Source organism: Oncorhynchus clarkii, chromosome 2, assembly GCF_045791955.1.
Source record: "Oncorhynchus clarkii lewisi isolate Uvic-CL-2024 chromosome 2, UVic_Ocla_1.0, whole genome shotgun sequence".
In the NCBI taxonomy this organism is placed as follows: domain Eukaryota; kingdom Metazoa; phylum Chordata; class Actinopteri; order Salmoniformes; family Salmonidae; genus Oncorhynchus; species Oncorhynchus clarkii.
Window position 1 is genome coordinate 85378204 of NC_092148.1, and position 16361 is coordinate 85394564.

The following is a 16361-nucleotide window of genomic DNA, read 5'->3' on the forward strand; positions in this document are numbered from 1 at the left end:
TGACCTCCATGTATATTATCATAGAGCATTACTGCCAAGCAGTTGGGACTTATGGCAAATGTGCTGGTTTGCTAATCCGGTGAACACAAGGCAGCTGCATGTCCTGCTTAAGAGGTTCTTCAATTACTACACCAGTCAGAGTTTCACTACCCACCTCTGCTTACCAGGTGTGTATTTATTACGCCGATTTTGTTGCACAACATTTCTTATGGTGCAAACGGAAAACGGTTTGCAACGTAAACGAGAGTTTCTACTGGGCAAATTCAGATAGGTACCTCTCCGTTTTGTTTGCTTCCGTTTGGTTTTTAAACAGTAAATCGGTTTCTGTTGCGAGATGTAATGAATACACCCCAGAATAAATACTAATGTTCAAAAAGAGCTGCGCAGCATAAACATAGTTTATCTTAATTTCTCATATGCATTGTGCAGAAAAGCTTGACAACAAATATAAAACCGACTATGTAAAACTAGCAGCACAGTTATCTGTAATTCTACAGATAAATACATGAATTTACGGCACATACTTTGTTTACATAATGTGGACATTTCCTAGTACAACTTTTTAAAGCGTCCTACTTTTGGCATAGTAGAGGTTTTCCAGGAAGCAGTCCATCATTGGACATAATATCCTACAACCGCTAATATCTCAGATTTCACACCATCATGCTTTATTTTTTATATTTAACTAGGAAAGTCAGTTAAGAAGAAATTATTATTTACAATGACAACGCTGGGCCAATTGTACACTGCCCTATGGGACTCCCAATCACGGCCGGATGCAGCCTGGATTCAAAACAGGCTCTACAGTGACGCATCTTGCACTGAGTGTCTTAGACCACTGCACCACTCGGGAGTCCCCAAATAAGGCATCCTGGGTTGTGTTGTTACCCTGTTCGAAAATAACCATCTGATGATACTATGCACAGTATCTTTACCACAGGTAAAGGTCTATAACTCTGCCTGAGACATTAATTAGGCACCAAACGGAAAATACAGACTGAAACCTGGATGGAAGCACTTGAAGTAGTCCAAAAATAAAACACTTGTTTTTGCTTTCCCATTGCAAAACATTTTGTTACGTTTTGCCCTAATGAATACAACCCTGGTTTAACTCTAGAAGTGCAGCCCTTCTGTACCATTTCTCCCACTGGTCTTCCATCCACTTCTCTCTATGCTCCTCCCCCAACCACTGTACTCCATCCTCGTTGTACTCCATGGCCAGACTGAGGCAGAGTAACATCAGCAGGGCAGGGCCGGCAGAGGGACAAGGAAGTGATCGATTCAACAGGCAATTAAAACACTTCCTCCCAGCCTCTTCACTCGCCATCCACTCTGGCCCACACATCAACTACAGCATCAGCACCACAAGACAGAGGACATGCACACATTTTATTAGTACTTTTGTTTGTATAATTTGCATATCATTGTATTTAAAATGTGCTTGACTTTCCTTGTCTGTCAGTGTATCAGTGTTTTGTTAGTTGTCATGTTCTCTATTTTGTGTGGACCCCAGGAAGAAGGGGTATCTTAATAAAACAAACACCGAGGGATCCAGTCAAAAGATAGACCAGCTGATTTCCCACACAGCATAGATCTCGTCTTCACCACTGGCTCCACCAAGGCACTTGTTTGGTCTCTGTATTTGTGTTCCCCCTCTGGTCTGGTATTTATTTATTTTTTTATTTTACCTTTATTTAGCCAGGCAAGTCAGTTAAGAACAAATTCTTATTTTCAATGACGGCCTGGGAACAGTGGGTTAACTGCCTGTTCAGGGGCAGAACGACAGATTTGTACCTTGTCAGCTCGGGGGTTTGAACTCGCAACCTTCCGGTTACTAGTCCAACGCTCTAACCACTAGGCTACCCTGCCGCCCCAATAATGACTGGGGGATGATGGGATGGGGGAGGTGCAGCCCTGCCTGATGGAGAGTAGTGAGACTGGGGAGGGGGAAGAGACTCACCCTCTTAGCCCCAGCCCATCAACCCTGGCTGGGTAGGGTCTCCTCCTGTAAGGCCCTGCCTCCTGTATGATGGAGGGCTTGGATCGATGCAGCTCTACTCAGGTTGCCTGCCTCCTCCTCCCCAGGACAGCCAGCCATACACAGGCTAAAGGAAGGGAAGTGGTGACCGGGGCAGGCTAAAGGAAGAGAAGTGGTGATCGGGGCAGGCTAAAGGAAGAGAAGTGGTGACCGGGGCAGGCTAAAGGAAGAGAAGTGGTGACCGGGGCAGGCTAAAGGAAGAGAAGTGGTGACCGGGGCAGGCTAAAGGAAGAGAAGTGGTGACCGGGGCAGGCTAAAGGAAGGGAAGTGGTGACCGGGGCAGGCTAAAGGAAGGGAAGTGGTGACCGGGGCAGGCTAAAGGAAGGGAAGTGGTGACCGGGGCAGGCTAAAGGAAGGGAAGTGGTGACCGGGGCAGGCTAAAGGAAGGGAAGTGGTGACCGGGGCAGGCTAAAGGAAGGGAAGTGGTGACCGGGGCAGGCTAAAGGAAGAGAAGTGGTGACCGGGGCAGGCTAAAGGAAGAGAAGTGGTGACCGGGGCAGGCTAAAGGAAGGGAAGTGGTGACCGGGGCAGGCTAAAGGAAGGGAAGTGGTGACCGGGGCAGGCTAAAGGAAGGGAAGTGGTGACCGGGGCAGGCTAAAGGAAGGGAAGTGGTGACCGGGGCAGGCTAAAGGAAGGGAAGTGGTGACCGGGGCAGGCTAAAGGAAGGGAAGTGGTGACCGGGGCAGGCTAAAGGAAGAGAAGTGGTGACCGGGGCAGGCTAAAGGAAGGGAAGTGGTGACCGGGGCAGGCTAAAGGAAGGGAAGTGGTGACCGGGGCAGGCTAAAGGAAGGGAAGTGGTGACCGGGGCAGGCTAAAGGAAGAGAAGTGGTGACCGGGGCAGGCTAAAGGAAGGGAAGTGGTGACCGGGGCAGGCTAAAGGAAGGGAAGTGGTGACAGGGGCAGGCTAAAGGAAGGGAAGTGGTGACCGGGGCAGGCTAAAGGAAGAGAAGTGGTGACCGGGACAGGCTAAAGGAAGAGAAGTGGTGACCGGGGCAGGCTAAAGGAAGGGAAGTGGTGACCGGGGCAGGCTAAAGGAAGAGAAGTGGTGACCGGGGCAGGCTAAAGGAAGGGAAGTGGTGACCGGGGCAGGCTAAAGGAAGGGAAGTGGTGACCGGGGCAGGCTAAAGGAAGGGAAGTGGTGACCGGGGCAGGCTAAAGGAAGAGAAGTGGTGACCGGGGCAGGCTAAAGGAAGAGAAGTGGTGACCGGGGCAGGCTAAAGGAAGGGAAGTGGTGACCGGGGCAGGCTAAAGGAAGAGAAGTGGTGACCGGGGCAGGCTAAAGGAAGGGAAGTGGTGACCGGGGCAGGCTAAAGGAAGGGAAGTGGTGACCGGGGCAGGCTAAAGGAAGGGAAGTGGTGACCGGAGCAGGCTAAAGGAAGGGAAGTGGTGACCGGGGCAGGCTAAAGGAAGAGAAGTGGTGACCGGGGCAGGCTAAAGGAAGGGAAGTGGTGACCAGGGCAGGCTAAAGGAAGAGAAGTGGTGACCGGGGCAGGCTAAAGGAAGGGAAGTGGTGACCGGGGCAGGCTAAAGGAAGAGAAGTGGTGACCGGGGCAGGCTAAAGGAAGAGAAGTGGTGACCGGGGCAGGCTAAAGGAAGGGAAGTGGTGACCGGGGCAGGCTAAAGGAAGAGAAGTGGTGACTGCCAGGATCAATGGAGCTGCTGCTGAAAGAGTCTTCTTCTCATCATCTTGATCGGAGGGAGGAGGACATGGAAGGTCCCTGGCCCTTAGAACAGCATGGCTTCCACTGTGTTGTTGTGTAGTATGGTTGTGTAGTATGGTTCATGCCCTGAACAAACTGTGATATGTGTAACGGTGCAGCAGAGATACTTTTCAGCTTACATACGTCTAGTCTATCCTGTTTAAAATAATGTGATTTGCTGTCCCTATTGGCAAGTCATGACATGCACACACACTACAACACTGGCTAGCCACTAACACATGCAGGGCTTGTAAAATACAGCTCCTATAAAAGTGAATACACTTACACTAACTCCTATCAACTCAAGCGTTGAACCTCACAAGAAACAGCGGGTAAAATCCCAATATGAAAGTGTGACATTTACTTTACTGTTGTGCCATGTAAATTAAACTGGGTCTGTGTTCATCCCTCTAACAATACACTCAGTCTTTAGTTTATCAAGTTACAGATTAGGATAATTATACTGTACAGGGAAGCTCAAGTTTCAGTTTCACTGGGACATGTCTTTACCAGATATCAAAATGGTACTTAAAAGACTGCCTTTAGCTCATTTGTCAATCATCCATTTATCTTTTACTGTAAGAGGATGTTACACAACCATACATTTGTTTCTATCAGAGTGGATAACAGGAGACAAAGACAGAGAGAGAGGACTCTGGCCATTAGTAGTGATCTCTGAGGAGATCACGTCAGTGTTACTGCTGGTCAACAAAGCACTGTTAAACCTCCTCCTCCTCACAGACTACAACTAGCCTGCACAGTAAGACACCATTTACCTCTATAGCTATAACTGATCTGAGCCTAGCCTAGCCATTAAATAAACAAACCTAAGGCCTTAAAAGTGTTAAATGTTGATTAATCAAAATAAGTCATTACAAATCGGTAAGTCAATCCTATTTTCACAAGACAAAGGTTGTTGGAGTGCATTTTTATTTGTTGCATCAATTAACAGATATGATCAGCCGACAATAGTTCTAGCTCAGTCCTAGACCTTAGATTCAATACGATCTTGTCTACCAGATGCCTAACTTCCAGTATATTCCTGTGTCAACCTACTGCATGTGGCCCTCCAGTGACTAAATGACATCACCTCAAGAAAAAGAGCTGTAGCCATCCATCAGTAAATATACAACGCAATGACATTTATTACAAACTATATCTTCTACAGTTATTGTCATCATTACAACAGTGAATTCCAGAACGTGATAGTCAGGTCCATAAAACAATTACAACCAAGAATAGTGAAATGGGTCACAATTCTATCAGGGCTGTAATGAAAATAAACTCCTTTGTACAATTCAAAACAAATAAATACAACTACTCAACAAAAGCTCATCATGGCAACTTCAATTATAGTGAACGTACACTTTTGCGTGGGATGTACAATAGTTGGTGACTGACACAACGATTAGAAGATGGCGACTGTGTTAATGGAAAATATAAATGGAGTTCGTCTCGGTTAGTATTTCCTACTCAACTTGTTCCCCAACACTGGGGGGGGGGGGGGGGGGGGGGGGTTCCCAAAATGTGTGTGGCACCAAGATCATTGTTCCTCAAATTGCCTACCAATGGACTTAAAATGATCTTAACGCTACCAAGGTTTAAGGGAAAGTAATGTTTGTTTTGACAAAGATATATTTAACAATAATATATATATAAAAAAGAAAGAGAGACACACACACACAAGGCTGATTTACACAGAATATAGCAGGAACTAATATAAATCCTTTACACATATGGTATTTAATTGAAACAGGTCATTATTGTATTAGTAGACAGCATTATCATTAACTGTAGTGTTGTAGCCTGATCGATGGATTCACAAAATCTAAAACATATTGAGCCAAAAGGATTTTCTATAGGTTGATGTGCTACAGAAATGAGAAATGTCTATCAGCAGTTTTGTCCGTACATTGTTTTTTTACATAAGCAACTTATATGTGAGAAGTTTAAATGAGGTGAATGGACAGTGACGGATGCATATGCATTTTTCATCCGTGTGTGACCGCCGCCTCACTACCCATGATGGGGAGAAACAGGTGGGTGCCGTTCTTTTTCCAGTAAGGTTTGATAGAATATGATTCTCTATAGCTTTAATTAATGAAGGGCACCAACAATTGTTGGTTATTTCACTGATTGATAATATATATTCTCTGCCACAGGCAAAATATTAGTTTACAGACCAATCACGTCATTGTGATAGAAGTCAAAATAACATACAGCAAAATAGCAAACAGATATATGGACAGTGGAATCAGAGACACGAACATGCTGAGAATGGAGGTTGTTCGCAACACATATCCACATCTTTGAAATGCACATAAAAATCGTATCAAATCTTTATAGACCATATGGCCTGTGTATTTACACGCATGTGTTTTGTTATTATGTGTTCAGTTTTTGGGGGATTTAAAACATTTCCCCCAGTTTGAGATTGCCCGGTGAGTTCTTAACGCTAAGGTTAATATCTTTGAGGGTCTATTGCAGTCTTAAAGAGGTTATTCACACACTAATAAAATGTTGTGGTAAATGTTTTGATTTTTTTTTTAAATGCTAGATTAGGAAAGCTGAAAGGTGTAAGAACTAACCTTCTTATAACAAACTTCATTGTAACCTTGCTGTATACACATACATTATTAGCCAGTATGGTACTGTTTTTAACACTGATCTGGAGTTGCTGTTATTCTTAGATTTTAGAAAGTGGTTATGGTTTGTAAAACGCTCTGTGTGTGTGTGTGTGTGTGTGTGTGTGTGTGTGTGTATGTATGCGTGTGTGTAAGTGACTCGTCTTGCCACAAGGATAGGGGGTGAGCGCAGGACATCAGAGGTCTTCTGCCATGTACTTCTGTTATACACCATCCCACATGGCAAGATCCTAAAGACACAGGCAACATACCAAAGCTTCAGTTAAAATCACACTCCTCTCACCTCATTAAATCACCAGTAGATAGGATGCAGCTCATCTCAATAGGTGGTAGAGGTGTGACGTTTTTTTGACGTAGATGCAGAAAGTAAACAGCATAATGGGTATATTTCCACAACAACTAAGAGTGTTGAAGCACGAAGCGAACGCGTGCACATACTGTGTGTGACTGTGGAGAGCAAACTGTTACATCTCACGCATCTCAATATCCTAGCCTATTCATTGATGACAGGCCCTGCTTTGCTGAAGTCGGGAGACATTGCAAGCCAAGAAATTGTGGGATACAGCATTTAACTGCCGATAGACGGGCCTAGTGCATGGTTCTGACGGTCTGCCTGATGGCCGATCTACCTATACCGTGCCCCTCCCCTCTCTGTCCCTCACTAGCGCGCTATGAAAGATGCAAGTGTTTGTGTTCTCAGAAGTAAGGCAAAAAAAAAATCAGTCTCCTCCCTTCCAAAAAAAAAGTATATATATTAGGAGTCGATTTCTTGCAGAATCAAATCTTGACACTCAACAGGGAGTCTGCACTGGGAGACTGCACTGGGAGACTGCACAACTACGTCATCGTCGTTAACAGTAAATAAAATAATTAAAAAGGGCCGTTTAAACAGTGATATTTTTTCCATTTGTCACATCCCTAATAAGTGGTCCAGGTATCCTCATGACGCGGCACAAGTGAGGGGTGAACCTTTCCTCTTTTGTTCACTATTGCACCTCTAGTGTTCCTGAAGCAAGCGGGGAGGCCAATGACCTCACATCAGATCAACTCCTTGAATGGCCTACTCCTTGACGTTTTCAGTTATGTCCAAAAAAATATATTTTGCTCAAAATATTGTTGTTATACCCTTAAGAGTGTGTACATTACCATATAAAAATACATTTTGTTTTCCAAAAGGAAATCTTCCAAAATAGCTGGGGTGCGTCTAACTTTTTACCAACAGCCCAAAAAAAAGAGCACTGAATGATTTGATTTTAATTTATTTGATGACTTCTGAAAAATGAATCTCATCATTTAAAAAAATAATTAAAAGAACAACCCATTGTCATCAGATAGTTTAGCTAATTACCGTGTGTCACTGCAGATCCACTGGCTGACGCTCTGACTGTTCCTCCCATTGCTCCTGTTGCTGCACCTGGTCTCCTTTGGCAGTGCTGGTGTGCTGGTGTTTTGTGTGGGTGCACATCTGGGTGCTTTGTGGTTCGGAAGACCTGCCTCTCTTCAGAGTGTTGGACTGGGCAGACGAAGTGTGTGGGGGTGACTCTGCATTCAGTAGTTTAGATTAGTAATGTCTATTCCTGTACATTTAAATCATTCACTTTCTGTTATAGACAGCATCTAGCATCTAGCTGATGCATTGAAACTTTCAGAAAAGAAAAGCCAATGTGTTAGAAGCTTCAAGTGATTCAATTACAAAATAATTTGCTTGTTTTTTTATTGAGCCAACTAAGCAGCAACTAAAACGTGAAAAATGCTGCTTTCTTGACCAGGACTTCCCTGGTTAATTAAAGGACGAATAAACATTTGAAAAAAATACTACAAAATAAGAACTACACCTCCGAACATACCACAGGTGCTGCTACTGGCCTGAGAGTCGTCTGTCGGGGGAGGCTCTGCCTCTTCCTGAATGGTGGGCACAGATGCCAGGAGACCTGACAGACACACACAGACCGACATTACGTCAATGTTACCATGGCAACACTGACTGGAAATAGCCTACATAAGGACTGACGCAGAATGAAAACACAAGGGCAAGTCATCCAATGTAAACTGAAAAACAACAATTTTTCTTTCACCACTAGGAGGCTCTCTAGAGCCATAGAATAAACCAGGAGCTGTGCTTCAGGAAACAGGATGCTATTCTGTGCTGTTAGAACTCAGACAGACAGCCCCATCCATAAGACAGCAGTCAACAACAGTCATCTACTGCAGTACAATACCTACATCTGTGGTAGACGACCCTGTTCCTCGAGTGACGCAGGGATTGCAGGATATTGTCCCAGCAAGGCACCACACTGACCTACTAAGCTAATTGATCAGTTCAATGATTGCCTCAATTTAGCACACCTGGTCTTCCAGGTCGGTAAAAACATGAAGTGCCTACCCCTGACCTGCATACATACAGATATCTATTCCCTGTAACGGGGACAACGTGGATGTACGGTACCGTGGCAACCATAATACTTCTACTACATGATCAGTGAGATGACAGAATGGACAGACAACAGCAGCTCGTAACAACAGGTCATCATGACAGTCATGCAGCTCATGACAGGAGGAGTGCGTTGTTGGCAGTAGGAACCATTCAGACTGTCCATCAGAGCCCAACATAACAGCTCTTAGAGAAATGACAAGGAGTATGGTGGAGCTGGGGGCCATTAAACGATGACCCATAAGAGGCAAATTGCTGCCGTTATCTCAGCAGGAACTGTGAGAGAACCAGGATGTGGTTTTAGACGAGAGAGCTCCTTTCAGACTATATGAAATGAAACCAAACCATGGTCGTGACTCGTGTTCAATAGGGCAAACCACAGCAAAACGGTTCGCAACGGAGAACAATAATCTGTGGCGTTATTGAAAAAATAAATAAAACTCTCCCCGCTGAACACGACCACTGTAACCAACCTCAGATGTCTCAGCCACATGGGGCCTTTAATGAGGACAGGTGAGGTGGACTTTTTCTATCGCTGCTGTCTTCAGATCTTGATCCTAGGTTTTTAGTGTAAATAACTTACCTTGTTCACCTGTATAAATCAAGGTTAAATAATATAAAAGTTAAAGACTCACTAAGGCCTCTGTAGTGGGAGAGTTGCTGGTAGACCTGCTTCATTCTCTCTATGTTGAGCCTGCTGCCCTCTGCGTGGTTGATCATGGGCTTGGGGTAGTCTACTCCCACGATGCAGTTGGCTGCCTTCTGGACAGACTCTGGGGCTCTCCACGGCTCATAGATGTATCGGTTAGGATAGTCCTTCAACTTAGGAATGTAGCGCCTAGAAGATAGACAATCACAGATGTTCGAGACATTCATTGTTATTATTTATGCCACTGAATTACATATAGAACTGATTCATATGGTCTCTATGCAGTTTATTCAATTGGTTGTTTATTCTATTGATTTATGTATTTTGTACTTGAAAAAGAGCACCACAAACTGGTCTTTCGAGCCGGATAGGTGCAATTGGCCTGGGACATGACCAGTAGAAACAGGATGCAGTTCATGCAGCATGCCATGCCCTAGACGAGGCACACACGCTGGCAAGAGGAGGACTGGGAAGTCCAGCAGACTGGGGCCATGGAGAGGTTTTACCTCAGGTTCGTGTCCAGCAGCCGGAACCAACCCAGCCTCCACGGCTCCAGCCCTAGAGCCAGCCGAGCAGTTGCCAGAGCTGCACCCAGTCTTGCTGTCCAACGTGCTCCGGCCAGCCAACCAGATGCTAGAGCTGCACCCAGTCTTGCTGTCCAACGCTCTCCGGCCAGCCAACCCGACGCCAGTGGTGCACCCAGTCTTGCTGTCCAACGCTCTCCGGCCAGCCAACCCGACGCCAGTGGTGCAGCCAGACCAGCGACTGTCTCAGAGGCTCAAGCCGTTTCAGCATCTGGCCAAGCTCCATTCCACACTCCAGCCGGTGACACCACGAGCAGCACCGGAGACAGACGAGCTGTTGCCAGTGCTGAAGCCTGACCAGCAGCTGCCGGCGCTCTGGCATGCTCCACCTCCGCCTGCCACCGGTGCCTGAGCTGGCACCCCAACAGAAACCCCAGCCAGAGTGTCACCTGGACCAGTTGTCACCGGACTCAACTCTGGTTCAGGTCTCTACTGTTAACACAAAATTACCAGTTTAACAACATTTACTTCCCCGTATTTCCACAGTACACAGTTGCCATCACCCTCAGGTCAGGTTCATCTCCAGTGAGACTACTGCACAGGCGTACTAATAACAGAGTGATAGCACCGCAATAAACAGAAATATAAGGATACTTAAACCATGAACTTAATAATCTCCCACTTTTCTTTAAAGACAAATAAAACAACAAAATAATTAAATGTCACAAGTTATTATATAAGTTCTCCATTACAAAATGGGTTGTGTGACAAAGTCGCGCCTTAGTGGCGCAGCGGTCTAAGGCACTGCATCTCAGTGCTAGAGGAGTCACTGCAGACCCTGGTTTGATCCTGGGCTGTATCACACCCGGACGTGATCTGGAGTCCCACAGGGCGACGCACAAGTGTCCCAGTGTCGTCCGGGTTAGGGGAGGCCGTCATTGTAAATAAACATTTGTTCTTAACTGATTTGCCTAGTTAAATAAAGGTTAAAAATGTTTTGGTAGGTTTTGTGTCTGTTAATGTGTCCTTTGTTATTTTCAGTAGGAGGCCGATTCTCAGCAACAGCCCCTCCATCTTGTTGATAAATTTACTTTCTGCCGTCTGGAGCGATGGACCCTAACAATGGTGCCTCTGTGCCTCACAAATATCACCACACCATCTTGGCCAATGACTACTCTCGGTCCTTTCCACTCTTGACAGTCAACTCGTTTGTAGTACACTTTGTCTCCAGTCTCGTACAGCTCATCGGTGGGTTGTTTACGCAGAGCCCTGAGAATTCTCTCTGAACACTTCTCTCTGCATGTCGTGCTGAAAGGTGCTGTCCCACCCATGCACTCACACTGGTCCCTTCTAGTGCTGGTGGCTTGTCAACCAGTACAGAGGGAAGATTAGGGTTCTGCCCCAACACTAGTTGCTATGGGCTGTAACTATGAACATTGTGCATTGAGTTTTTTGCCATCAAAGCCCAATCTAGGGCTGTTTTCCAGTCACATCCATTGTCTTGCTTCACTTTCAGCATGATCTCTGAGTGTTTGTTTATGTCCCTCCAGAAGTCCATTGCTTCATGGACTGTATGCAGCAGTTGTCTTTACTTCCATGTTGAATTTCTCAGCCATTTCTCTTATTTCATTATTATTGAATTCTCCTCCATTGTCAATGTACAATTTCTGGGTCGGGCCATGCACACTTATCCAGGAATGAATTAAGTGCTTGATGATGTCACTGGGTTTCTTTGTATTCACAATGCTTCCAGCACTGAAGAATGTGAAGTGGTGGATTATGTGAAGGTACCACACACTTAGTTCTAGCTCATATAGATCTACAGCCACTGTTTCATTGTACTTGGACGCCAGTGGCAAACCAACAGCTGGTCTGGGCTTAGGTTTGCCGTATTTCTGACATGTCTCACAACTGTTAACCATCTGCCATAGAATGGAAATACTCATCATTATTATTCCCAGAACTGCTGAGTCATTTCTGAAGTCTGTCAACTGTAGCATGACCAAACTGTTTGTGAAGTTTTTCCTCTTGTTCATGTTCGCTGTGTTCAGAATCTCTATGTGCTCTGTGTCAGTCAGAATCACATTTTTACATGGACTGTGTGATGTCTTTGTCTAAAATGTTTACACAATAGTGGCCTGAGGGAGTAAGTTCAAGGGTCACTGGTTGTTTAAAACATCACTGCTATGTCATTTTTTTGTCTAGTACAGCCCCTGCCTTCTTGAGGGAAGCTTTGCTTAATAGTAAGGGGATATCTGTAGGGAACACCTCTGTTTCAATGTGACTCTTAGTCTGACCAATTTTTGCTGGTATCTTAACTCTCTTGGTAGAATGGATAACTCACCCATCTCCAAATTTGAAATCACTGTTGCTTGGTGTGTCAATCATATTTTGTACTTATTTTATATTTATTTCACTGACATAACTATTAAGACATGTTGCACCACACACTGTGCGTGCACATGCAGTATCAATCACAGCAGATCCTAAGGATTCAACTATAAATATCTCAGTATCAGAAGCAGATTGGCTCTCTCTCTCTGTTTTTACATGTTCCTCTGTTAGTTTAACTTGTTCATTTTTATGAGGACAGTCTTTAACCCAAAAGATAAGTGCTTTGACAAATACCACATTCTGATCTCCTTCCATGCCTGTCCAGTGGATTTGTGCTGGGCAAATGCTTTGATCAAAGTTCCCATTCCGTTTCCTTGTTCAAATCCTCCATGTATATTTCCAGTGCTGTATCTCTCACTCTTCCCTCGAGCGATAATACCACCGCAAGTGTTAGCTTTTTCTTATATAATATACACTTAAAACATTAACTTAACACCTACTACATCTGCTGCCTTGCAGATATGCTTGACCTGGGCCAATCGCCAGACCCAGCCCTGAATCCAATGCCCGGCACTGTCCAGGACCCACCGGCTGACCAGGTTCCAGTCCTGGGTCCAAAAGACAGACACCTAGCACAGCCAGACCCACAACCAGCACTGACGCTCAAACCTGCCGTCAGCCATTAGTGCTCATATCAAATGCGTTCTGATATATGCCTGTGTCTTTATTGTGCCTGTATGAGCCTCTATGGATCAATAGAGTTGATTTAATTATTCAGCCAAAGCACAAACAACGTGGTAACCACGGACCAATCACTGTCCTCTGTCCAATGCCCACAGGTTAGTGTGTGTCTGACGTAGTGTGTGTGTGTGTGTGTGAGACGTAGTGTGTGTGTGTGTGTGTGTGAGACGTAGTGTGTGTGTGTACCTGATGTAGTCTCCGCTGGGGTCTGTCCTCCTTCCGAAGCCCACAGGGCAGTAACAGTGGAAGAACTGCTGGAAGAAGGCACTGCAGGAGAGCCACATCCAGCTGCCTGCGTTCACACTCCAGTCTGCATCCAGGAGCAGCTCCTCAAACACCTGACAGGCAGAACCAAGCAGCACAGAATACAGTTAGATACCAGTGAAGCGGCACCACCACTGTCTCACGTACGTCTTGATGCTTTGGATATACAGTAAATACCCACATTTTCCTTGTCAATGTAAACCCCCAATGCCTTTGTGTGTGTAAATGTCCATGTATTTCTGTTATTGGCCTGCTTTATGGAAGTACTAAGGTAAAGTAAACACTGTGTGTGTTGACAGTCTGTATTCAGTAAAAGCTCTAACACCTGGATAAAGGACTAGAGACAAGCCCCAGCGTTACATGGTTAAGACACTGACAGGCTGTGGCTTATCCACAGCCTGGCAGGTAGCCTAGTGGTTAGAGAGTTGGACTAGTAACCGAAAGGTTGCAAGATTGAATCCTTGAGCTGACAAGGTAAAAATTGTTCTGCCCCTGAACAAGGCAATTAACCCACTGTTCCTAGGCTGTCATTGAAAATAAGAATTTGTTCTTAACTTACTTGCCTAGTTAAATAACGGTTAAAATACATTAAAAATGTAATCCCAGAACTACCTACGCCAGGGCTCTCCAACGCTGTTCCTGTAGAGCTACCATCCTGTAGGTTCACTCCAATCCTAATCTGTCACACCTGATTAGAATAATTAGCTGGTTGATAAACTGAACCAGGTTAGTTACAACTGGGGTTGGAGCGAAAACATACAGGAAGGTAAGCTCTCCAGGAACAGGGTTGGACACCCCTGCCCAGATCTACCGACGCTGATGACAAGCTCTGTAGGTTACTGCTACATGTCCTCCTAATATACTAAAGCTTCTCCACAACCCTTGTTGTGGTATGGTAGTGCATGCTGGGTGACACTGGTTCTTTCTCAATTACTTTTTTTGATTCCTTGCATTCCCTCTCAAAGCCCATTGCAGGAGAAGGTCAGAGGGGAGACCTTTGATTATTTTCCCCTCCAATGCATTTGAGAAAGAAAAGGGACTAAAGACGCGAGCAACTGAGGAAAGATGAATCGAGAAAAAGTGAATGTAAATGACTGGAGCGGGAAGGGAATCTAACCTACCCTCATGCCACTCTCCCAGCTTATCCACAGGTCTCCCCGAGTCAGGAAGCAGGCCACCGCGTGTCTGGCCAGGTGGTGGATCCAGCCCTCCTGCCTCAGCTGGGTCATGATAGCATCTATCCAGGGGAAGCCTGTGCTCCCCTCTGCCCACTTGGCCAGGGCCTCAGGGTTATGGTCCCAGGGGATCTGAACACAGATGGGGTTGCCCTCCATCCGGTCAAAGTTAGGGTTGTTGGTTCCCGCTGCATAGAAGAATTCTCTCCACAGGAGCTGGCCGAATAAAGAGAGCGGAGGACTGCAATTCTTCCGCAACTGAGTGGGAAGGATGGATAGAGAAATACCTATCAAAATCACTTCTTACATCAGCAGTTGTGCTTTACAGTAACCCAGCCTGTACCACAGAGAGCATGCAGAAACAAAATGTTATTTTACAATTACATGATCAAACAGCTTCTTTATCCCATTCCAAACAGCAACATGTATTCTTGTAAAAAAACTGTTTTTTTTAAAGATCTCTATTGTGGTGATCAAAGGTCTCGGTACCTTCATGTAGAGTTCCCTCAGGTTGTAGTAGAAGACTCGACATGATAAGCATCCAAAGCGTAGATAGGGGCTGAGGCCCGTGGGACTGGCGATCAGCGAACACATGTTGATTCTGGCTCGCTCAAAGCTAGCTACCCAGGCTTTTCTGTCTAAGTGTTTGTTGAGTCTCTCTAGTGCTTCAGACTCCCCCCCCTTCCACACCGCAGGGTCCAGGCCTTGAGTCTTGAATCCTGGAGAACAGAACAGAGAGGACAGAACAGAAAGCACAGAACAGTCAGATACCATGTGCATTGTGACTACATTTAGCCTCACACACAGTACATGGTGATTAACAGGATGTTACAGTTCTGGAGAACCCAATGGTGTAAATACATTAGCAACAAGAACTATTATACTGTACAAACACACAATTGTTTTAACATGTGAAAGAACATATATACACACCCGGTCAAAAGTTTTAGAACATTACTCATTCAAGGGTTTTTCTTTATTTTTACTATTTTCTACATTGTAGAATAATAGCGAAGACATCAACACTATGAAATAACACATATGGAATCATGTAGCAATAAAACAAAATGCTTAAAACCCTCCCCCAATTCAAATACATTTTATATGAGATTCTTCAAGGTAGCCACCCTTTGCCTTGATGACAACTTTGCACACTCTTGGCATTCTCTCAACCCACTTCACCTGGAATGCTTTTCCAACAGTCTTGAAGGAGTTCCCACATATGCTGAGTTGGCTGCTTTTCTTTCACTCTGCGATCCGACTCATCCCAAACCATCTCATTTTGGTTGAGGTCAGGGGATTGTGGAGGCCAGGTCATCTGATGCAGCACTCCATCACCCACCTTGGTCAAATAGCCCTTATAAAGCCTGGGAGGTGTGTTGGGTCATTGTCCTCTTGAAAAACAAATGATAGTGGGACTAAGCGCAAACCACATGGGATGGCGTATCATTGCAGAATGCTGTGGTAGCCATGCTGGTTAAGTGTGCCTTGAATTCCAAATGAAATCACAGATCGCGTCACCAGCAAAGCAACCCCACACCATAACACCTCCTCCATGCTTTATGATGGGAAAATACACATGCAGAGATCATCCATTCACCCACACTCAGTCTCACAAAGATAAGGCGGTTGGAACCAGAAATCTCACATTTGGTCTCCAGGTCAAAAGGACTAATTTCCACCGATCTAATGTCCATTGCTCTCGTTTCTTGGCCTAAGCAAGTCTCTTCTTCTTATTGGTGTCCTTTGGTAGTTGCTTCCTTGCAGCAATTTGACCATGAAGGCCTGATTCACAGTCTCCTCTGAACAGTTGATGTTGAGATGTGTCCGTTACTTGAACTCTGAGAAGCATTTATTTGG

At 45.2% G+C, this 16361-nt stretch overlaps 1 protein-coding gene across 4 annotated transcripts in view; it reads right to left on the reverse strand.

Moving 5' to 3' along the window:
* Window positions 1–4651: 4651 nt before the first annotated feature.
* Window positions 4652–16361, reverse strand: part of LOC139375337 (cryptochrome circadian regulator 2) — a 29225-nt gene continuing 17515 nt past the window's right edge. For all 4 annotated transcript variants that reach the window (XM_071117033.1, XM_071117041.1, XM_071117058.1 and 1 more), the window contains 7 exons: window positions 14991–15220; window positions 14448–14759; window positions 13249–13400; window positions 9450–9652; window positions 8231–8314; window positions 7732–7925; window positions 4652–6613 (listed from right to left, as the gene is read on the reverse strand). In XM_071117033.1, coding sequence (XP_070973134.1) covers window positions 7738–7925; window positions 8231–8314; window positions 9450–9652; window positions 13249–13400; window positions 14448–14759; window positions 14991–15220 — 1169 coding nt within the window. In that variant the 3' untranslated portion in view covers window positions 4652–6613; window positions 7732–7737. The remainder of the gene's footprint in view (window positions 6614–7731; window positions 7926–8230; window positions 8315–9449; window positions 9653–13248; window positions 13401–14447; window positions 14760–14990; window positions 15221–16361) is intronic.